The sequence below is a fragment of the Tasmannia lanceolata genome, unplaced genomic scaffold (genome assembly GCF_043159265.1).
Source record: "Tasmannia lanceolata isolate RefF3 unplaced genomic scaffold, GAP_Taslan_0.1 ptg000007l, whole genome shotgun sequence".
In the NCBI taxonomy this organism is placed as follows: Eukaryota; Viridiplantae; Streptophyta; class Magnoliopsida; order Canellales; family Winteraceae; genus Tasmannia; species Tasmannia lanceolata.
This window is the reverse complement of record NW_027518684.1, coordinates 4,283,083-4,307,500: the sequence shown is the minus strand read 5'-3', so window position 1 is coordinate 4,307,500 and position 24,418 is coordinate 4,283,083. Positions and strand designations below refer to the sequence as shown.

General features: G+C 37.0%; 1 protein-coding gene across 3 annotated transcripts in view; it reads right to left on the bottom strand.

The window, feature by feature from the left end:
* LOC143881516 (sucrose nonfermenting 4-like protein) overlaps nt 1-21,403 on the bottom strand; it is a 29,900-nt gene extending 8,497 nt beyond the window's left edge. For 2 of the 3 annotated variants that reach the window (XR_013251959.1, XM_077384618.1), the window contains exons 1-10: nt 21,285-21,387; nt 20,419-21,091; nt 17,873-17,960; nt 17,384-17,563; nt 13,715-13,819; nt 13,550-13,609; nt 12,362-12,451; nt 6,934-7,068; nt 4,237-4,381; nt 3,991-4,164 (exon numbers count right to left, since the gene is read on the bottom strand). Coding sequence is in view for 2 of the 3 variants with exons in the window: in XM_077384618.1 (XP_077240733.1) it covers nt 3,991-4,164; nt 4,237-4,381; nt 6,934-7,068; nt 12,362-12,451; nt 13,550-13,609; nt 13,715-13,819; nt 17,384-17,563; nt 17,873-17,960; nt 20,419-20,543 (1,102 nt within the window). In the remaining variant the exon portion in view is untranslated. Of the gene's footprint in view, nt 1-3,990; nt 4,165-4,236; nt 4,382-6,933; nt 7,069-12,361; nt 12,452-13,549; nt 13,610-13,714; nt 13,820-17,383; nt 17,564-17,872; nt 17,961-20,418; nt 21,092-21,284 lie in introns of all 3 variants that reach the window. The other variant, XM_077384619.1, reaches the window with a different exon arrangement.
* Nucleotides 21,404-24,418: the final 3,015 nt, after the last annotated feature.

The window sequence follows — 24,418 nt, the reverse complement described above, 5'->3', positions numbered from 1 at the left end:
ACAGACACTGTGTGTCCATGTTTCTGCCCATTTTTCCCCCCAATGGTATATATAAATTTAAACATATACAATTATTCCTTAAATCACATCACTTCATATACTATATATATATATATATATATATATATATACACACACACACACACACTAAGCCTACAGACAAAAAATCAATAAAAACCTAAACCTAGAGACAAAAAAATAAAAACGATTAGGTTTTTAAAAATAACTTCCACAAAACAACTCACATGCATGCACATGTGCCACATCATTCCTAGAGTTGTTGGGAAAGAACTCAGCTTGGGGAGGCCACAGCTCATTCAAGTTCATCAATTTAGAAGGGCTTTTTGTGACATTTTTTTGCAGGTTTCCCTGGTCTCCTCCCTCCCTTGTTTTCCCATGCATCCTCCTTTTTTTGAGAGTTCACCAGTTTGGAAGGGTTTTTGTGGCATTGTTTTGCTGTTTCCCCTGGTCTCTTCACTTCTTGCCTCATTTTCCCATGCATACTCTTTTTAAATTTTGCCTTAATTCCTCTATTTTCCCCTACTGATCTGTAGTTCTGTGTGGATAACATAATGGTATCTCTTCATGACACCAATGATAACACTAACCAACCTTAGCATCATGCGAAATATGACCTTGAAAAATAGCAATTTATATCCCTACCCCTAATGCTTCAACTCCCACATTGTGAACCATCACCTTGGAATCATTAAAATGCCCTCCCTTTGCTTCATTCAAGTATGATATCAAAAATTCTCTTATTTCTTTCCATGTTGACCATTGAAACACCGACTTATGTACCCTGATTTCCAACACACTTCTCATGTCACAGGAATCACTTTCTAGAAAAACGACTAGCTGTTGATATACCCAATACAAAATCGGTCTAGTTATTTTTTTTTATAGATAATACAAAATCGGTATAGTTATCATTGTACCCTAATAAGAGTACAATCTGCAGAATTGACAACTTCCTCTACCAGAAGCTCTAGGATCACTGATTCCACAACCCAAGTTTTACATAGATCGTTTAAATGGCTGACTTCATTCTCGTTTATATGGATGAATTCATTTCAATTTTCCACGACATAGATATCGTTCTCCGAAAATTCATGACATAACTAATAGAGAAGAAATAAGTTTTTGTACCTCTGATACTAAAATTAATTCATCTTCAGTCTAGTTGCACAATCATCTTCGAATGCTCGACTTGCTACCACAAATCTACGATTCTCATTAGACAAACTTAAATTTTCAATGACTCGGGTACCAAAAGCATCACCAACTGTGGTTTAAATTGGCCCCGCACATGTATTACAAAAATTTTAAGAAGGGAGACTCTTTGAATCATTAGAGGGTATTTTGGTCCAAAAGTGTTAGGTTTTTGTTTAGGGGTTTTAGAATTTTATAGTTGTCTTTTTTTTATTACATATGGTAAACATTAAGCCATTGATGCTATGAGATGATGATGATGATGATTGGATTAATAAAAAAAATGGAGTTTATTCTCGTTTCGTTATGTGTGAAATGGTCTCACTTTCATTAAGAGATATTCTTGATCCTCTCTAGGCGAGAAGCTTACGAGTCTTGAAAGTGTGCAGCAATCCATTCCAAGAGTTATTCTTGGATCGTCTAGGTGCAAGGCCAAGATCGTGGTGCAAGGCCATAACCTGAGGGTGCGATGCCTCTGTTCAACTTTCAAGCATGGTTTTAAATTTCGACCGAAATCCGAAATTTCGGGTTTCGGTGGAGACCGAAACGAAATTGGCACATACCCGAAATGTGCATTAATTTCGCACGAAATTTTTGGGATTTCGACCATTTTTTTTTGTTTTTTAATTATTTTATAATTATCCCAAAATTTCAGGGATTTCGATAACTGATAAAATATTGTTTTTATTAATAGCCGGATTTCGAGCGAAATTTCAATTTTTGGGGGGCCCGAAACCGGTAATGAAACCGAAATTTAAAACCTTGCTTTCAAGTGACTTTTGGAATTCACTTTTTTTTATCACTTCTTCTTAGTTTCCAATCACTATTAACTGATTCTTGAAAACCATTGTTGATTCGATCTTAGATCACAAAACAGTCTTGAAAATCATCCAACGGTCCAATTGTGACCAAATTTTTGGAGAAAAATTTACTATACCATTGTCATAATATATCCAAAATTCAGGATAATCATCTGAATCTGACAATATTTGAGACGTCCATTTCCAAAATCTACAGATCTTGTTAATCCCTATGTCACAAATATCTCTGACATTTTGAAAATATTGCAAATTTATCGCGATATTTTGATAGAACGAAAAAATCCAAAGATTTTAAAAAATATAGAGATTTTTCATGTTTATCATTTATCGTGAAGAATATCACGATAATACCATGATATTTTATGATATTTTTTATTTTTCTTTAATTATATATAAAATTTTAAATACTTTTGTTTTATCATTTTTCCCGATTTAAAGCCAAAAAAATTTTAAAATACTTATTTCTGCCCAGATTGATGGTCAGGTCCGATCGCTATCCAATTTGGTAGATGGACCCACGGTACATATCCTACCCTATATAAAAAGATTTGATCGATCCAACGGTCGAATCATCCTAAAACGTCAAAATTACAGATCTGATTCAGATCTGCACCCTATTCGAATACTGAAATTGATAGATCGTCTTCTCCTTTTCTCCTCACATAGATCATCCCGCATCAGAGCTTGATCGCCCAGCATCACTTCTCCAATTGAATAAAAAACTCCCTATGTCTATGCGAGCCCAGATGGTAGGCTCCTCATTGTCAAGCAACAAGTCCCACGAGACCGTTTGACTGGAATCAAACGAGTCGTGGACTTGTCTTGCTCCAAAACACATGCCCCGCATGAGTTCTTGACGAAGCTTCAAATGTTTACGAAGAAAACTAGTTATCATTGGCTGTAGGTGATTCACCGAACATATTTGCATGGGCACACGAGGGACTTGAGTAGTGAACTCTCCCTTTTACATGTCCCACGGAGATTGAATCATGGCAAGTGGTCTGGCTAGGAGAAGGGTGGATAGGGAAGCTCTAACCGTGTATGATACCTCATGTAATAGTGCTGATGAGCACTCACATTTTTCTATTTGTCTACTTGCTCTCATGATTTTGATTTGGTGTTGACGTTTTCTAGGGTCACACCCTCCCTCCATTTAGTTTCTTGCTTGTCATTTTTAATAAATTCTTATCTTTCAGAAAGCAAAAATCCACCTGATTAGTCATTAAAATGTTACTATCTTCATTTATTTTCTACATATGATGCAAAAGCAAGAATTCACTTGATTAGTCATTAAAAGATTATTAGCTTCATTTCTTTTCTAGCGTGAGTAAAAAAAATCGTCATTTCTTTTCTGCATGTGACGCCACGTTAACTAACAACTTATTTGTGGAATTATTAACTTCCTTCTTGTAAAGTCAATTGGCAATTGCACAAAGTTACAAGGGCAAATGTAAGCAGTAAGAACTTTATAATTATCACATACTATAAAAGACCTATTTATTTAAACTTCTAAACTTTTGGTTTCATTTCCAAACAACTTATCAACTCAATCTAATCACCTAGCCTCAACGATGTAACTCAATTTTTGGCTGGATCAAGTTTTCAGTTTTCACCAAAGGTGAGTTTTTTTTTTTTTGTCTTGACAAAAATCATAACATGGCATTGAAATTATAATCAATCACAAAATTGAGGAATGATAGAATGAAGGGCGCCCTTGCAAAAAACAGCTTCAAGGGCGCCCTTATTGGTTGATTTTTGCAAAGCCAACACGGTTTCCACTTTTTTAGGCGCCATCCACTTTTTTCGGCACCACACTTTGAAAAAACTAACCAATAAGGGCGCCCATGAAGCTGATTTTTGCAAGGGTGCCCTACATTATATCATTTCTCCACAAAATTTGATAAAATACTAAATTAAAATGCATATCCTTCAATTAGTAAGGAAACAAGAAAGTTACCTTGAACTAACAAAGATAGTGCAGAACTAAGAGATGCATTTGGTCTCAACATTGCTAATGGCCGTCCATTTGATTCCCCAATTCTCGGAACCCATGTACCCAAGGGAATTGCACAAATTGGTTGCTGTAAAGCAGGCAAAGTGCTAGAAGAATGTCTAAAATGCCTGCAAACACCTGGAAATTAGGTCCACATGTTAGAAGTAAATTATATGCTTTAGACTAGCATATAATGGAATTGAAGTTTACATTTCAGTATTCCTGAGAGCGATGCAAGATGTAGTAGCTGAGGAAATGAACCATCCTGTGAAGAAGCATAGATAATTGGAACTGTTGACACTCCATTTTGCAATATCTTTAAGGCTATATCTTTCAAAGAATCATATGGACCAGCCTGCACATACCAAATGCTAAGGTTGCAGGCGAGATATCATTAAAAAAAATTGAATGTAAACAAACATGAAAATACTGAATTGATTACACATCAAAATATGAGGAGCAGAAGAGTTCACAACATAATTCAGCAGTAACAGGTAGTGAAAGAATTAATCGATTCAATTATTAACAAGATTCAAACAAAAAACATGCCAGTACACATATCCTTATAAGAGAACTCCATGTACCATGACATGGTTGAAGAAGAATACCTGGAAAATGTGAAATTAAAATAGGGCAACATGCCTAATCATAATGAAACCATGCTATACCGGAGGAAAAATTCAAATACCGATATAACTAAAAAGGATTTCTTCTACCAGCAATTAATATTGTGCTAAATTTATAGCATGCACCACTTCAATAACAAACCTTCTTTGATTTGAGACATGCACAGATTTTATAACCAAACTTTTTGATAAAAAAGTTACCATATTATACTTCCTACTATACTTCCTACTCATTACGAAGAAGCATTCACAAAATAATGTCATTCAAATCTATAACACATTCTACATAGAAAAGAAATCAGAACAAGTTTTGAAGATCTATTTACACTTGTTGGCCAGTTTGGATGAGCGGAGTAGCGATAACTGTAAAAAAAAAAGAAGCAAGAATGCATGGGTGGCAATTGCATGGAATAATAATGATTTTTTTTTTGCGTGTTTGTATTTTATTTTATTTTTTGTTGGGGGTGGGGGGTGGATGTTCACAAACACACACAAACTCCATTTATTGTGGGGCCCACATATTCAAGTATTTTTTGTGTTTTTACTTCTTCTCAACGGTCATCAGTCATCACCATCCCTCTTTCTCTCCTTGTTTTATAAAATATTTGCTTTTACGTTCTTCTCGCACGGATTGTTCTTTGCAGCTCTAACATCAGATGATCAAAAGAACCAGAAGGGCGATTGCGTGTGTTGGCAGATGCAACAGTAATGCAGTATCAACAAAAATCCATATCCTCAGCACCACACAAGATGCGAGGGTTTTTTTAGGGCAGATGAGTGATTACTGGAGCAGTTTGAGGAACAGACTCCAAAGAGGAAGGGCTTCCGATAAGGAGATGGACCCTGCAGGTGGAGATTCTGTCACATAGGTTGAATGGAGCCTTTTTTTCTTTTTTTCTTTTTTTTGAAAGGTAACAATTTTATTAGTGAAGCAATCACCGGATTACATCTACGGAGACAAATGTCCCACGCATGATAACAGCAGCTAAACCAAGCCCAAATGTGTGTGCAAACAGTGAAACAACTCCCCAGCCCAAACTACTAAATCATACTGAAATGTCAGTGCTTTCCCCAACCCCTCTAGGCCCAATACTGACTGTGTTGCCATGGCTCATCATCTCTATTCCCTTTATCAATTCTCCTACCCTACCTAGGTCTATGAATTTCTCTATCAATTCCACTACCTCCTGTGATGAGTTTAGTTTCGATGCTGCCTTTTTAAGAAGGCCAACTTGTGAGCAGGTGATAATGAGTATTTAGGTTAAAAAATTCCCTTAGTTTGTACTCGGGTATTGATCTCACATTAAGGGATTTGTTATTGTGAGATTTTCGATTTATTAATATTAATAGATTAAATATTCCATTAGTTTGTACTCGGGTATTGATCTCCTCTCACATTAAGGAATCTGTTGTTGGGAGATTTTCGCTTTCTTAACAGATTAGAATATTGATTGAATTAAAGAATGAAAAAAAAGTAGAACAATATTATTCAAGAGGAATTAAAACCATTTAAAAAAAAGAGGAATTAAATAAAAACATATAGTAATATTATCATTGCTCATATGATTTAGAAATGAAGCAAAACTAAGTATATGTTTTTTTTTTAAATGGTCAGAAATTTTCGGTCCAATAATCCGTTGGGGGCTCCACAATCGGTTGTCATAATCTAAAACAAACAAGCCCTAAATATCATTGATGTTCCTTACTAGTATCAGAAAGAAAACAGTCCAAATTGAAAGAAATAAATTGGGAGTAGAGTTCATCAGTCCATGGATTAAAAATCTTCAAAAGTGCCACAAAAGAATGCAAATCAGTACAGAAGTGGATCCGTGTTTCTATAAACGTTGATCGTGAAAGATAAGAAACTTTCAAAGAAAATTCTTTGCCGACAATGTTCCACATCCATCAATATCAGCATTATGCAGTGTGTGCATGCCAATGTGTGAGTAGTATATATACAACCCCACATGAGGATATGCATGCATGTGTAAAGACAAAAAGAACTGAATGAGGTACTTAGAAAAATTACAGATATGGTCCAGTCTAATGCAAAGTCCAAACCTAGAATCAATAGAAGGGCCTTGGCCCCAATGATATTCTCAACTACTAAACCTAATACAATAGCATTCTTCAAATGAAGTCAATATGTGATCCCAATTGTCCCAGATGTATCTACGACATGGCAAAAAAAGAACAAAAATTGCACATTTCAGTGGTGAAGCTAAATGCTAGGATGGCCAAAGCAATAACTGCTAAGTATATACTTACATAAAGGACTTACATGGATTAGACTCTTTTGAAATGGTCTAGCAGGCACATCAAGTTGTCTACTTAGTTGGGATTTTCCCTCCTTCCAAGCACATATTGTATGTGTCTCGAGCTCTTCCTCTGTCAGATTTGATCCATGATTCCCAAGCTGCAATTATCAAAGTTATAGAGCAGTCCTATAATGTTATACCAGTTACTTTGTCTAAAAATGTTAACTCCCATATGAATTCATTTAACATAAATGAGATTGTACTGATAACATAAACTTCCAAGACTAGATAAATAAAAATTTTGATGACAAAAATCCAAGAGCAATGTCCCAACATTCAATTATGAAACATTGAAACCAATATGCCTGACGTGTATAAGCAAGCAAACAGAAGTTTCAAATTTCAAGAACACAAAGTTTTTTTTAATGGTGAAAAAATTTATTAGAAGAGAAGTGGACGAAAGCCCGATGACCGAGTTGGTCAAAATAGAACAAAAGAGAAGAACACAAATTATAGCCAGGAAGACAAAATCCTGCTCCTGCAAAAAGGAAGAATGTGCTTACTGAGATTTTCCAAAAAAAAAAAAAAAGCAATAGGCAATTAAAATGACCATTTATTTTGAGGAAGCAGGAAAAGTTAAATGGCAATTAAAAACAAAGAATTGACGCAATGAGGAAATGGCAATCAAAATAAATTTGCATAAGGGGCATTAGTTATGTAGGAAATAAGGAATCTAGTTCACCTACACTAATGGCAAAGTTAAAAATGACTACTAAAACTGCAAGTCATAGCTTTGATCATTAAATTAAGAAAATGACATGCAAGCAATGGTAAAGTTCCATATGACACTGAATATTTGCAGTTTGCAGCTGTAATTGACATCCGTAGATATAAAATGGGCAAAACAACCAATAGAAATGTGTACACTATATCTAGCATGGTCAATGAGTAAAAATCCTGGTATATGCATATCCAATAAAGAAATGCTAGAGACATTCTATTGCATTACAGAAATTTCATATCAACACAAAAAAATGTTACTTGTGACCTTTCAACTTTGCACTTGCCAGTTGACCCTATCAGATTTAGCTCAGACAGAAACTTGCAAAACATGACCACTAGCATGGTCAGAACTATGTAACAAATATCTCCGATATTTTCAAAATATCGTGTTTTTATCGCGACATTCTGATAAAATGACAAAATCCCAAACTACTCCATAGATATTAAAAATATAGCGATATTTTCATTTTTATAATAAAATATCGTGATAATATCACGATATTATCCCGATATTTTTTTTTATATATTTTTTAAAATTTATATTTTATATGTTATTTAAATGATTTCATTTTTACCGTTTTTTCCTGATATAAACCAGAAAAAAATTAATATATCCCAAGATTTTCCCTTGCCGAGAAATTCCTAAGAACGATATCTGTGACATAGGGTCAGAACACCCACCAATTTCATGGCATATGCATCAGGAATACAAAATGAGCATGAAAAGATTTAATGACTCTCCAGCCATGCATATGAACTTTATGTTTTATATGGTGGGATTTCGCCAAAAAAGGGCATTAAAAAAGGATCTCTGTTATCAAAAAATACCAATGCAAATGTAGGTATGGCTGATCATTGAAGCCACTATTTATTTTTTTCGTACGTAAGCTGGGATCGAACCGAGACATCAAGGTTGAGAAACAAAGCCTCAACCATTGAGCTACAGGCCCAACCCCATGAAGCCACTATTTATTTAGATCAGACTCCAAGTGAATACTTGAACAATAAAAAGGGTGAGGTGATATGTGGTGGCTTCACATCAGCATATTCCCCCATATATATATATATATATATATATATATATATATATATATATATATATTTATTTATTTATTTTTTATTTTATTTTATTTTTATTTTTTATTTTTATTTTTTGAATGGTAGCATATTCCCCGTGGTTATCATCAGAAATAGATTGTCATCAGGAACAAATATATTTCTACCAAAGCATGGGAGTTCAATAGGTTTCATAAAGATCATGGGGCAGCGTTTTCAAAATTGCCTCCAATGCCTGGACTGGATATTGCACATATGCCTTACAGCTTGTGGTCTGGACTTTCCATGTTCCAGTGCATTTGGCAGAAGCTAAACACGAGGCAAAGCAGAATAAGACCAGCTCACTTAGACATGTATGAGAGTGGAACAGGTGGCCGATTTCAAAGACTGATATGTATATTGAACTCTTCCAAGATGATTTCTTCAGTGATTCGCCTGGGATATTTGAATGGCCTTCTAAGACCATCCCTAGTCATGCACTTCTAATGCTGCAACTAAAGGTTTTTCTTTTCCCCTTTTTTTCAACACAAATTTTAGTAATATAAAACAAATATACAGAACATGTTACAGATTTTAAAGATGCAAAGATGTATATGCATATAAAATTCTTTCATGCAGAGGATGTTACATAGGTTAAACAAGAAAATTAGAGTTATCTCCATATCCTTGGGACACAAATTTCCTCAGGTCAGTAAAGATATCATAAGCAAATGTGGCCATAGGACGTGTGGATCTTAAGGAAATGTGGGCATCTGGTTTGGCCAGGTGGTGAAGGAAGAAGATTACCAAGTTGTTTGCCACCGATAGATTTAAGTAACATATAAAGGTGAGTACAACACCTTGTTTTCCCAAGAGCGACTAGCGAGATGGTTGTATGGCATGCATCACTTGACTGGTGGCTCATAGCTACGATCTTCTCCATGAAATTCACAAGCACACTTCATTTCTCCATTTTAGGAGCATGTGATTTTAAAGTGCAAGAGTGTGTAGTTGACTAATTGGTGGTTTACACCTAAACCTTTCTTCTCAAGAGGTTAACAAGTTCAAATAGATATGTGCTTAACGAAAAAATTGGTTCTCTCATGGTCTCAACGATGGTGCGCAATATGCATATAACAAATGTCATTCGTGTATCAGTAAGGAATCTGAAATAGTTCAATTGCTAAAATCCAATATATTTTTATAGGAATCAAAAACAGCCCCTGAAGGTGTACCAGGGAAGACATGGAGCACTCAAATCCAAAGCCCTATTGCTGATTTGGCATAAGAATGGAGGGCCACACGTTGGAGATTTCATAGCCAAATGACTGCATTTGTCTTTCCTTTTTGTTGCAAGGGCAGTTAGTCTTTTTGCTATTAAATCACAAGTTATTTAGTTGAGGAAGAGGGCCCACATATGTTCAAAATCACATAAGCTGTGGATTTAAAAAGGATGGGGTGGGGGGAGGAGCTAGGGAGAGAAGGCCATCTGAAACTTGCAACATAAGGGGGGGAAACCAAATTTACATGGGTTTTTCTTTGTCTTCGACTAGGTCCAAAATAGGAAGTTTGTTATTCAATGTTTGGTCAATTTTCTAGGATAAAGAAAACAAATTTAGATGGCATTAAATTAGTATAGTACCAAATTTAGCAGGTGTACTGTCTGGAAAAAGGGGAAAGAAAACAAAGTTGTTGAAAGCCATTTTCAATACAATAGAGGCTCAAAAGTGGAAATAGAGAATGATTAATGCACTGGGGCTGGTAATTGTAGCATGAGTGCTATCACTTTACATAGTGACAGGATCTGGTTTACAATTGTTTGCATTGTTTACATGGGGTAAAGTGTTAACCCAGAACCCACACCCAAGCACTGGGGGGAAAAAAGAGTATGGTGCTGAAACACTTAATCTCTCCTTTTGATGGATATATAACTATGGATCCAGTAATACAGCATACTGAGAACTGAGTGGAGAATACTAGTTATCATTACCAATCTTGACGTTGTTACAAACACTTTATCTCTCCTTTTTCCAGCTCTATATTTTGAAGAAAAGATTTAGAAGGTGTACAAGTCTCAGTTTAACAGCGAGTTTAATTTTTTGTTAAATAAAGTTACCAACAACAGAGCTCAAACAGAGAGTTGAATTCTTCGTTAATTAAGGGTGTGTTCGGCAATCATTATAAAATGGTTTCTCACGGTTTTGTAGGTGCAGAGAATGTGAAAAGCAACAAAATGCCGAAAAGCTAGTTCGGTAAACATGAACCGGCAAGCCCGTTTCCGCGTTTTTAAAGGATGAGAGACTACATAGCGACTCGGAGTCGCGTCCATCGATTCTCATTAATCCGATTCTGCCCGATTTTACGGGAGAGACTGAGAAGCCTTCCCGAACACACCCTAAAGTTGACAACTACAGTGCTGAAGCCTCTTTTTTTTTAGCTCCAATATCCAGGCCATAAAAGTCCATCCTTTATGCTAGCTGATTTATCTTTTATAAGAAGCACTATATAGATTAGCTTGTGTCTTCTCTTCTCTCAACAAAACTTGGATGTTTGAAGCACAAACCCTTCAAAACTCAACTCAACAAAGCCTTTGTCCCAAACTAGTTGGGGTCGGCAAACCCTTCAAAACTATGGCTTTATTTTTCTTAGAAACTGATGCAGACGAAAATCACCAAGAATGTTCGGTTCATTGGCGTGGAACAATTCCTTTTATTGTTTATCTTCTATTTTCGCCACTTTGTTTGTAGCCTATTTTTTAGGCATCAAATCTTGCACGTTTGGCTTGATTTTGATATAATTAGAAACATTTTTTTATTACCTATCTAATGAGCCCAGGATCAAGCGATTTGGTTGTGATTTGAGAAAGTTATGGGTGTTTTTAGGATGTGGTAGGCTTTATTACGGGATTACTATTTTAGGTAAGTTTTAGTCAAGTTTTAGATTTTCTTTATGTTATTTCAGATGAACGGCTAAGATTAGTTGCTTAGGCCTTAAGTTAGATTTTAGGGCTTCTTTTATTATAAATAGATGTTATGAAAGCAATGTAATACATTTTCTTTGATTATTGAATAAAAAATGGCCTATAGGCTTTTGAGTTCTTTGAGAACTTTTGGGTTGCTAGGATTAGCACCTGCAGGTGTATTTTCTAGTTTCGCTCTGAGAAACTCGACTTCGATGGGATCGAAATAAATATCATCCCCTTTGACGGTGATCGAAGTATCCTATTCCCTACGACGGTGATCGAAGGGCCCCTTTTCTTATTATTTTGTCTATTTTGCCTCCGTTACTACGCAACGAAGAGCGTCCAAATTTTTGGACTGCATCAGAAACAATGAGGAATTGTGAAACAGCTTAGTAGAAGAATATAGTAGAGTAACAAATCTAGGTAATATGAGAACCAATTACAGGAATTTTCAAACTTGATCCATAACAATCCTCAATGCATAAAAAACTCTTGACCTGCAAGATTTATGCAATTTTAACCTACGACGTCCATAAAAATATCAAAATCTACTAGAAATGCAAATTGGAAAGTTGATGAAACAGCAGAAACAAAAATGCTCTTGCTCTAAATTGAGCATAGTACATTTTTACATATGGAAAAACATCAATGAAAATAGTTTCGATGCATACCTCCCTCAAAATTAAAATAAAGTCCAATGCACTGAGGACTCCCACAAATTGCCCCCTGTAAAAGTCCCAAAGTGGAGCCACAGGGATTCCCTGGAAACAGCTTAATTTCAGAAAATCGGAACATCCAAGCTACTTATTAAGTACACATTCACAAAATTATAAACAAGAATTGCATATGCAAACAATAAGGGGTCGATCGGATGCGTGTGATAGGCCTTCACTGAAAGTTACAAAGTCACTGGAAGTGTAGAATGTCGAATAATTTTCCCTCAAATTGATTTAAGCTGTTTTTCATGACAAGGATGCAGACTTATTTTTTGAAAATGACAAAGGATGCAGACTTATGTTGTTTGGATAACATCTGGTGTCTTCTGGAAGTTAAATTTGTGTTGTTTGGCTAATAATTTCGGGGAGTTTCACCTCCGTCGCGACTAAGTGTGTCACCAAAATATCAGCCTTTCACTTTTTTGTAAAGGGATGAGATGAATCTCACTAAAAAACTTGACCTACCAAGGAAACAGGTATGCTTGGGCCTAAAGCCCTATACCAGTTGGCACTTGTATAGAATTAAACCACGGGTTGAATGAAGAGGATGGGAATCCTCTTATTGATGTAGGGAAAGACTGGTTGGCACGCTAATTTACCTATCTCTCACCCGACCAAACATTGCATATGTAGTCTGTTCTATCAGCCAGTTCATGTATCATTTGAAGCTGCATATAGGATTCCTTCTTCTTTTTTAATGGTGCATATAGGATTCTTAGGCGTCTGAAAACCTCACTTGGTAAGATGTCACTGATTGGTAAACATGGTCACAAAAGGATTAAAGATATACTGACGCAAATGGAGTGGAGTAAGACTCGCCCGTACGAATTTCTCTCATCTTCACTTTTCTTCTACACCATAAATCCTATCTTCAACTCTATTCCATAGCCGAGCGAAAGACAAAGGCAGCAATTTCTCAAATGGTGCTTTATTTGGTCTTTCTAACACACTTCCAACTATTTTGATCGTGGAAATTTATTAATATATATATATATATATATATATATATATATATATATATGTATATATATAGTCAACATGCTCAAAACCAACGGGCCAGCGAAACTAGCATAGTCCATCACATGTGAAAACTAACAGAAAGAGTGCAGTTATATATCACTTCAGAATAATTAAAGACACTACCTGCTCATAAAGGATATGGAATGCTTGCTTCACTGGTAAATTGACATCCAAGGCAATAACCTGAAATATTAAATGTATATAAATCATGCAGAAGTATGCATCTCCAATACAAATTGAATAGATTCAAGCAGATAACCAATGTCATAGAGAGTGACGCATCCAAACCTTGCCTGACTCAGGAAGCAACTCATAAGCTGTATGTGTAGATAAAAATCCAGAAATACGATGGCGAGAAACATCTATATCAGCCTCTGAAATCCTCAATGCCTCCTGCAGGATACCATATGACAGTGTGACCCGCTCAATTTAATAAAAAATAATAATATACGAAATATTAAAGTATCTCATTCGATAAGTTCATGTCCAGCAGTTTGATACACTTTAGCAAGGGAATTCTTGTTTTAATATGCACAATGTCCAAACTAGATGTGGAGGGCATGCCTAATGAACTTGATAGATGTAAATATGTCATTGTTGCTACATTATGTATCAAACGTGCACAATTCAATTTTCAGAAGATTGGTTATTCTCCCCTAAATTTGAATTATCCAATAAAAATCGATTCATAAATTTATTCATTGGGTATCTTGGCCAAAACTTCAGGTTCTTGGGTTTATGTCATTTGAGTAAGCTATCAATGACCTCATCATATATAGGGCAGCAACTTTGGCCGAGTTGGCCCAAACACAAACACGTTTTTGGTCGCGTTGAGTTTCGGTTGGACATTCCAACCGATCAGGTTGGATTGGGTTTAGCCTTCTAAGACCCAAAAAATTGGATTGGGCCAGGTTGATCTCATTGAACCCAACCCAACTGATTCACCCCACCCGAGCAAATACTGGTCCACATTACATTAATAATTACACTTATATCACATATATAAGCACATATAGTATGATATATTAACTTTTTCCTTTAAAGTTATATATATTAACTTATAATATATGCACCTTAATATTTATACTTATATCACACATATTAAGGCATGTATATTAACGTTTTCCGATATACTTTGGTTTCTATCTCTCATAACTCCAACTCCGTAAGATAGATTTTTTTCTCCCATTTCCATGTCAGCTATTGTTTTCCTTTCTCCCCTTGTTATCGCAAACCTCAAATAGCAAACAAGTGTCCATTGGGGAGAAGAATATCACCTATGAAACTAACAATAAAAAGAAGAATACCACCAAGTTGGATCTAGTGGGTGGTTGGTTTGGATCTGATTGGTGAGTTACAATCGAGTTGACCAGTCTTTAGATTGAGTCCTGCCCCCCGGATTATGGGGGATGTGGACCACTGCTTAAACACTACCGGAGTCAATTGTCAACTCACCCAGGTCAACTCCCTTTTACCTTTGCCAACCTTTCGCCCAAATCCTAGTTAGCCCTACCAAGTCAATCAAAACACTTTTGAATCTCCTGAGTTGATGGAAAAATTGACCACTTAAATCATTGCCTCCATCGAGTCAACTCCCTTTTACCTTGGCCGAGTTCTCATCTGAGTCGGAGTCTGATTCTGATTTTTTAAATGCTGTTTAGAAACAACCCAAACCGACCAGCTTGCACCCTTAATCATATCTTCTTTTTTTTCTATTTTGGAGGAAAAACAAACCTTGAATTAATGGGACATTTATGGGGAATCCAAAAACTTTGGCCTCTAGCAATCCATATATCTTATTATCATCACTTCTCTTTAACTTCACATTCGAGATATCAAATATAAGTTTCCTACCTCAAAAAAATTAGGTAATGCCCAAGAATTTAACAATGTATGATAGAATAATTGCAGCAGCAATAGGCAAGGCAGAGTTTTTCTTTTTTTTCCTCTGTTTTTTTTTTTTTTTTTGAATAGGCAAAGCATAGTTCTATAAGGAGTTTGAGAAGTATGCCTCAATACTGTGAGTGAGGCATAGCCTTCTGAGACATGCGCCTCAAACCATGAGTCGTATAAAGATGCATGAGGTTTATATATCAAGATTGGGGTGTGGTCAAGCTTGGGGTGTAAGGCTCACCAGATCGTCTACGTGGGTGAAATTGACTAAGAAAAAATATTTTCCTTTTCCAAATTAACTTGCTCTAATTTAAGCTGGGGGTGGGGAAATATAATCAATTTTACAAACAAAGCCTCTCATTTAAAATTTAGTGAGGAATTGGAGATTTTGAGATCAAGGTTTTGGAGGATAACATTTTCATAGTTACACTGCAATCACTGATCGAAATCGAAATCCAACATTTCTAGGTAATTCTTTCACCAAAATCTATCATTTGCATATGAATTTTATAGAGCATGAGAGCATTGAGCAACAGATGAATAGAAACAATGAGCCACCCTTTTTCACACATTTTTTCTTCTTGTCATCATCTTGGCACTACGGAGAAGCAGTTGTAGTCCATGGTCCCCTTCACTATTTTTTGGGATCTATGGACAAAGAGGAACGATCCATCGATTAAGGATAAGTCTTGCTCCTATCTATGATTTCTAGGAAGAGCAAGGTGTCCATGGTTAGTTGTGCATCGATTAGGAAGGAGTTTTGATGTTATTACTTTGCTATCATCCGCAAAAATTGGAGTGATATCCCTTTGGGTAGAGTTCCTAAGCAGAAAAAAACCCTCCCCCTCCTTACAATTTCATCAAGCAAGGTGACTCGCCAAAGGGGATAACATGAACAGAGGGTGACAGTCTGGAGTCTGGATCCATTGATACTCTCCCCATATTTGAGCTGGATTGGAGACATGAAGTCGAAATGTGGATTTTTAACTCATTCTTAAGCGCTAATGAGCTCGTTGATAAGCTTACTAAATCAAGTTTTGTGCGATCTGAATTGTGATTTAGGCAGTTTGTGTCAGATGATGTTCGTTTGTAATTTTATCTGAAATCTCTTAATAAAATAGTTAACTCTTAAAAATGCCTACAACCTTAATAAATTTCATTTTTCCCATTTGTCTCGATTTTGCTTGTATATGTATTTTTTTTTTTGAGTTGGAATTTTGAGTTGCAATAGAATATTAAGTGTATTGTAAGTTTCGGAGTGCAGCATGGCTGTTATATAGTTAAAAGAGGTGATTTTGAATGGAAATATGTACAATAAATGGTGATAGAACAGCCTATGTTTTACATTCGCTGTTCCTAATTGACTAGTGATTTATTGTTGGAAAATGAAACGAGTTTAATTTTAGAACTATTTACTATTTTCATTAATTTTCCTATTTTATAAGAATTTTAATTTCAAATCAGGAAACTCCAGAGATTACCCCTCACACCTCAACTTATGCTCATCTCAAGACTCCGCCTTTCAAAGGCTGGGAAATGCAAACTTGGAAAACAGCTACAAAGCTGACAGATGTATGACAATCAAATTCTAAGAACTAAAAACACTAGATCAATGATGAGAACGCCTAGACAGTCATCTTTACGAATCAGGATGCAGACTATGGTTACCTGGAATGCCTAACAGGAATGGTGAAGCATAAGTAACGTGGACGGTCCCCTCTTCAAAACAGCAAAAATTTCCTAACACCCCTAGAGCACAGCCTAGACCATGCCGAGTTACAAGATGAAACGAAGGTTTGAAATTTCCTTGGAAATTTTTAAAATTTTGGTGGAAATTTCGGTAATTTTGGTGTAAATCTTACAATTTCGGCCAAAAATTTTAAAATTTCGGTTTTGGTCCAGGCCGAAATCTGAAATTTCGGCATTTTGGCTGAATTTAAAACAATGGATGAAACACAGGGCCTAGCATTTGTACGAGCTCCAGCATCAGATTGGGAAAGCATGCCACATCAAACAAGTAATTACAAGTTTACAACCAGATCCATTTGTATGCAATGAACTCACCATGCGCTGAAATGCATCATTGTCCACGTCCATGTTCATTCTGGGTGTCTCAGGAGCCAAGATTCTTGGAATGGGATCAGGATCCCTGGTTAATAGGACAGTGTTGACAACCCCATAGTTCCCAGTCGCAACAGGTTGTTGTTCATCGTGCCGCCATTCCCCATCAACATAAAACTTATACTGTATGTAAATGAGAAACAATACAAATATAAATAAGTCCCAAGAGTTGAAGACATTTATATACCAAATATGTCAATATGTTCTACATTTATATCTATGTGTCTGTAAAACTTGTACTCGATAAAGAGTGTTAGCCGCAATCGCTCCCATGAATAACACATACAATTGTAGGAAGGTGAGGCCCATTTTAACCACATGACCCAGAGATATTACATGCTTTCATACATAATAGCTTTCAAGCACAATAGATTTCAGACAAAAAATGACTAACATGAAAAATACACGAGCACACAAGTTCCATGCATTTACCTGATGAAACCCAGGCTTTAAGCTATAAATCGCCTGAAATACAGTGGGGCAGCCCTCCACCGGGGACATCGGCAAATGTTCAGACCACCTAGGAAAACAAATGACAACATGGGCATGATATCACGGCTAGAAGTTGAACACTGAAGTAGTGAAATCAAAATGTCTACATTATGTCAGTTCCCTACGAAAGAGAGATGTGATGAGATGAAAATCAGTGCTTTTCTCTAACTGGCAACTAAAGTGAGGGGAGAAGGTATCCATATAGACAACCACTATAACCAGATATAAATTTTCTTATCAAATGATATACAGTTGGGTCTCTTATATTTTATATTCCCGGTGGCATCTATTTGTATAAAATATTAGAACATATTAAGTATTAGAAAATAAGTCTATCACCTGATTTTTCTTGCAATCTCACCCTTAAATTTCATTTCTTTTTTAGCATCTAATACTGAGAGAGAGAGAGAGAGAGAGAGAGAGAGAGAGAGATGAACAGTCTTACACTTCTTGTCATTTGAGAGAGATGAGTTGACGGTCTTACACTCTTTTGGTTAGAAACATACTCTATATACATACCCTTCAATCCTGTCAGAGTGCCAATGGTATGAAACGTGATTAGGATTTGTGGATTTTTTACACCAGTTTTCTTTTCTATTTTCTATTTTCTCTTCCTTCTCTTGTGTTGCACCTACATATAATATCGTCAAGTATATGTACTTTGAACAAAAGTTTCTAAGAAGGTACTCTCTTGTATATTATATCACTAGATTTTTTTTATTTTTTTCTTTATTAAGTATTAGAAATAAGAACATTCAAAAAAAGGATTAGATGGTTGTCGATTTGGAGAGATGTAAGTGCTGCAAGGTACTGTTTGCTCCAAGTACAAGGTTTAGAGTATACGCTGGGAATAGAATTAGATTCTGGATAGATAAATGGTGTTCTACTCAATCTCTTCAAGAGTTGCTTCCAAATTTGTATGCCCTTGCTCGAATTACGAACGGTTTTGTGAAAGAGAAAATGGGAGTGTGGTATGCAAGCCTCAGTTTAGAAAGAATTTCTTTGAGAGGGAATTTGCATCCATCGCTAGATTCTTGGAATTGTTGACAGAGGTCTACATCAGGCAGGACGGGAAAATAGAAGGATTTGGATCTGGGATTATTTAGGTGAGCTCTATCAAATATTTTTATCGGCACCTAGTGGCTTGCCCCGCATCTTCCAAGGTAGCTAGAGTGTGGTCATTCCAGGCACCTCCACGAGTTAGCATCTTTGTTTGGGCGGCCTTGTTGGAAAGGATTCAAATTGTGAATTTCTCGAGAAAAAGAAAGTTTCTCATCGTAGACCATTGTGCCTTGTGTATCGGAGATGAGGAATCAATAGATCATTTGTTCTTGCATTGCAAAACCGCCAGGGAAGTTTGGGGCAAGTTATTATGTAGGTTCGGGATAGAGTGGGTGTTTCCATCCACTCTCAAGGACCTTTTTCAAGGATGGTCTCACGCCCCATGGAAGAAAGAAAGGTAAAATTCTATGGAACATGTCCCTAGTAGCTACCTTGTGGGTTCTTTGGAAGGAAAAGAATGCAAGAATTGTCAAAGGAAAGTAAAAGTGTTCTTCCTTCCTCTTCATTAAAGCAATTGCGTTAACGATCGCGTGGGTCAAGGTTTTTCCTACTTTCAAATTTGTCTCCGCTTATGATTTATGGGAAGGTGGGAAAGAAGTTTGTTCTAGCGCGGAGATAAAACAACCATTCAAAAACAAAAGCGTGGAGATAAACAAAAAGTGGTGTAGGAGTGGGCGCCTCCTCCTTTGAGCTTCCTTAAGTTGAATTTTGATGGTTCAAGTTTGGGAAATCCTAGTCCGGACGGTATTGGAGGTGTCCTTATAAACGATATGGGTGAGGTAATTTGGGCCTTCACAGACCTATTGGGGAGCGGATGCATCGGAAGTAGAAGTTCGGGCAGTCCATCAAGGTATAAAATTATTGAAGCAGAATCAAATGGCTTCCTTGGTAGTTGAAGGAGACTCCCAAAGTGATATTTGGTGGCTAAAAGGAGCGCAAAAGCACCCTTGGAGATTTGATAGGTTTTTTGATGAGTTGTTTGATTGGATTGGTTCATTGCCTATAGTGTTTCAGCATGTCAGACGTTCTGCTGACTCTGTGGCGGATAGTCTCGCAAGGGTTGGAGTATCCAAAGATGTTGTAGCGTTATTTGATGTCCTGCCCCTATGATTTATGTTTTTAGGGGAGCTAGAGGGTTTCCTTTTTAATTCATATTTTGTACTTTGATCATCTCGGTCTCCTTTTCTTAAATTAACTTTTGACTATCATTCAAAAATAAATAAATTACCAACGTAGGAACAATGTCGCTTCCTGGTCTAGCAATAAGATATAAGAGATTATAAATTTATGGAGTATTAATTATGAGAGGCCAAACTGCACAGAATTTGCATTTCGAAATGACAAATTACAACATTCTAAAAGAGGGGGACGAATAAAAACGAAAAATGGGAGCATATGAAAACAAACAAAATTTCAAATCTGACCTCGTGAAAGAGCCAATGAGAAGGACCCTTCTCCCCCCATAAGGCCAAACGAACCTCGTTGGAATTAGAACTGTACCGGCAACCCCACCGGTTTCTGGTGCAGAATCTCGTCCCGGAGAAAACATTTGAACAAATCCTTCACAAGAACAGTACCAAAACTAATTCCCAAACCACTCTTCACCAGATCCTAAATATATTACCACCCAATTCGAACAACCATCCTATAGCCCAACGAACATCTTCAGCATAAAAGCCTCATCAAAATACATGAATATTCGAACATAATCCATGTTTACAAACCCTCAAAACCACAATAAAAACCCCACAAATTTAGATTCTTCCAACAGGGATCCCCCACATTGTAGCAGAGGACCCCTCAGTTATCACACATTCTCAGCCAGCAGATTCAAACCACCAGCTATAAAAAAAACAACCCTAATTCCTTTAGCTCGTCCCGATAACCACAATCAGCTACAAAAAATCCTATAAGATGAAACTACACACTCCTTCAGCAAAAACAACAAAAAAAACACCCAAATTCTATCTCTCAATCTGAAAAGAAAGAAAAAAAAACCCTAATTCCTCCTTTCTTGAGAATTCAATGAGAACGAACCCTAATTCCTCCTTTCTTGAGAATTCAATCCGAATCTGATGCTACAGCCTCTGCAAAACCCTCAATTGAATAAAGAAAAAAGAAGAAAACAAAATTAGCATTCACATCTGATCTAAACCCTAACCCTAATCAGTGAAAGAAACCCTAGCTTTAATAGCTTAAATTCAAGTAGATACTTAAGAAGAGCCTAATAAAACCCAAGAACCAAAACCCTAGGAAAAAAAAAACCCGTAGAAAATAACTAAAATCTTACCAGAATTTCAACATTGCTGAAACAGAGAATGGAATGCAAAGTAATCGCTACTGCGAAGTGAAAGAAAGAACGAAAGTGAGTCGGAGAGAACAGACAAAAAAGGGGAAAGAAAAATAAATGAAATTCATCTTTTTTAATCTATTAATCTATTTTTCATTAAGGTACATGATTTTTTCACCCCCCGTGTAGGATTATGCGCCCCACTTTTAAGCTGACGCTTTTTGACGTCAAATCAGGTTAAGAGTGGGGCGCATAATCCTACACTGGGGTGAAAAAATCATCCCCCTTTCATTAATTATGCTTGAGAAATGGGTGATGTGAAGGAATATAGGTTGGGCCAATAAACGGGCAGCGGGCAACGTGGGGAAGAATGAGATCGGGTGACATGCATCACATCGTACGGTTGAAGCGTGCTTTCAAATGGAGCCGTACGGTGGGGCCCAGTGGATTTGGTCGGATTTGCTGACCGTGATTCCCGGGCAAGAGTCGGGCGTTCGGTTGAGAAAAATGAAAAAAAGTGGAAAATAGAAATAGAAAAAGAAAAAAAATGAGAAAGACGGAAGCCTTTTGGAATTCCCAAGCAGAGAAGAAGGCCACGTACGCTAAAATGCAATAAAGACGGCCTTGTTTGGGAGGAATTTTCCGAAAAAGGTTTGTAGAGGAAATTTTTGGGGTTTTTATTTCCAAACAAAGTCTCCTACTTTGCTTTATTTGCAAAAGATGCTACCAAAGTGGAAATCCATTCTAAAAAAGGAATAGGAAGACAAAGAAGTGAGGTGGAATCACCGCGAAATGCAAAAAAAAATACCCTGGAAGTGACCAAATCTTGGGCGAATTTCACTTTTTCCATTATTTTCCAAGCGAAATCATGTGTTTTGAAGTGTTTTCCTTTGCCAAAATGTCTACTGGCTTCACAAATTGCAAATAGAGTCAACACATTTGAGGGAATTTTGCAAAACACGCATGTTTGGATCTAGGGAAAAGATTATTGCCCTGGAAATTTTTTTATCAATTTCTTTTTATGCTTTGGTTGACATCCTCAATATTTTGGAATTTTTAATTCCACGCTTTTGGGGTGAAAATAACAAGAAAACAAAAGGTTTCATTGTCTCGGTGACTCTCTCTTCATCCTCCATCCACATGATTTCTCCTTCACGCAATCACGTACTAACCTCGATGTGTAGATATTGTCTGATTTTGGGCAAAACGTGGTCTACAAATATAGCCCATTCAATTCCCTTCCCTTTCCAATGTGGGATTCTACAGTACCCCTTAGGGCCCAACGTCCTCGCTAGCACGCCATTCTACAAGAGGTAGGCTCTGATATCATTATGTCACACCCCGACTTCACTGTGTATACATTGTCCGGTTCTAGGTCTCAACCCTACCCGGTTTTAAAACGCGTCTTCACATGAAGAGAGAGGTCCACGTATAACGCCAAGTCACTTTCCCTCCCGTTGTGGGATTCTACAATATGTAATCTGAAAATATTTTGCCCTTAACTTCTTCTCTAAAGCAAATTCTAAAGATACCCTAAATCTTCTTAGAACCAAAGAATCTCAAGAAAGAACTGCTCTAGATTCTGGATCCTCCTCCTCGCCGTGATAAATATTAATAAATATTTTTAATACTTTTATAACCTGAAAGTTGAAGAGCTTTTTGCCTTAAGTTGGAATTGGTGGGTTCTTTGTCATGGATCCTCTTCCTCACAGTAAACTTGAGAAGCTTTGGCCATGAATCTCTCTATTAAGTAGAGATCCGGAGGAAACTCGCCCTAATTTTTTAGGTACCCCTGAAATCCGACCTGCCATGCTGCACTCCCGGTGGATTTCTCGATTATGCAGTCGAATGCGCGTTCTCCCAATAGGCCATTCTACTCGTCTATTTTACTCTCGGCAGAGATCTTTGGCTGGCCGACTACCCAGCCAAATTGGAAAACCCTTCACTGCTAGTCACTAATTCACGGTTGGAGAAACTTCGTTATTGGAGATGCTTCGCAGCCATCCGTATCCTTCTGATGAGTTTTCTAATTTGGAGTGAAAAAACAAGACACGGGATGATGATGAGAGAAGCCCGAGAAATAAGAATTTTATTTTCTTTGAAAATTAAAAAAAAACATGTCTCGAGGGGTTCTCACTATCTTAATTTTTGCGGGAAGTTCCATGCAAGAATTTTAAAATCCATATTAATGGAGCTAACCAAACCTTGGATTTCTACATTTTTAGAAAGAAAATTTCCAATAAATTAAAATCCCTACGTCCAAACATGCCTGTAATGCCATAAATTTGTGACCAAAATACTTTCGATACATTTTTTGGGTTCTTCTTCCTTTTATTTTCCTTTTTTTCTGGCATCTTCCATTTCTCCTAGCATCGTTTCTTTCCTTCATCTTTCTCTTATTTTCCATTTTCCGGTCGAGTGTTCTTTTATTTCTTCTTCCTCCTCTTCTATTCCTCTCCGTTATGGTCGGCCCGAATTGACAGGCCGATAGGATGATGGGTGATTGGGGCTTGTGTGACGCAGAGGTGCGTTGTACGATTGGCCAGAACTGATGGGCCCATAGGATCGTAGGTGATTAGGCTTTGTACGACTAGGCGATAGCGTGTGTTGGTGAGTTGGTAGGTGGTGGAGACTCAGGGTCGTTCAGACAGTGATGCGCTAGTGGACGAGCAGGTGCATGTGATGGATCTCTAGCTTCATCAAGGGCTCCTATTCAGCCGGGGGTCTTTTGGGTCTCGTCTGTAACTAACATTGTGTCTTGCCGCATGGCGGTACTCAGTCACAAGTTGTCGGGCGTTGGCCGACCAAGGGTTTATCTCTCGCCCATAGAAGTGATGGCGCCGTGAGGTGGGTCTAGGATTTGGTTCTCGGCTCCTAGGGATCTTGTTAAAGTATAAAAGATTAAATAACACCATCTCCAACAGCTTGAGCTATTGGAGAAACTTGTAGTTTTACATGGTATCAAAGCAAAGGTCCTAAGTTCAAACCTCATTAATATTAAAAAATCCACATGAAATGGCCAACTCAAAAGAGGGGACCTCCTTGATAGGGCTGCAACTCGAGCCGGGTTTTACCCGACCCGCATCGACCCGACCCGAAAATAACCTGGGTTGGGTCCAGGTTTCATGGGTTTC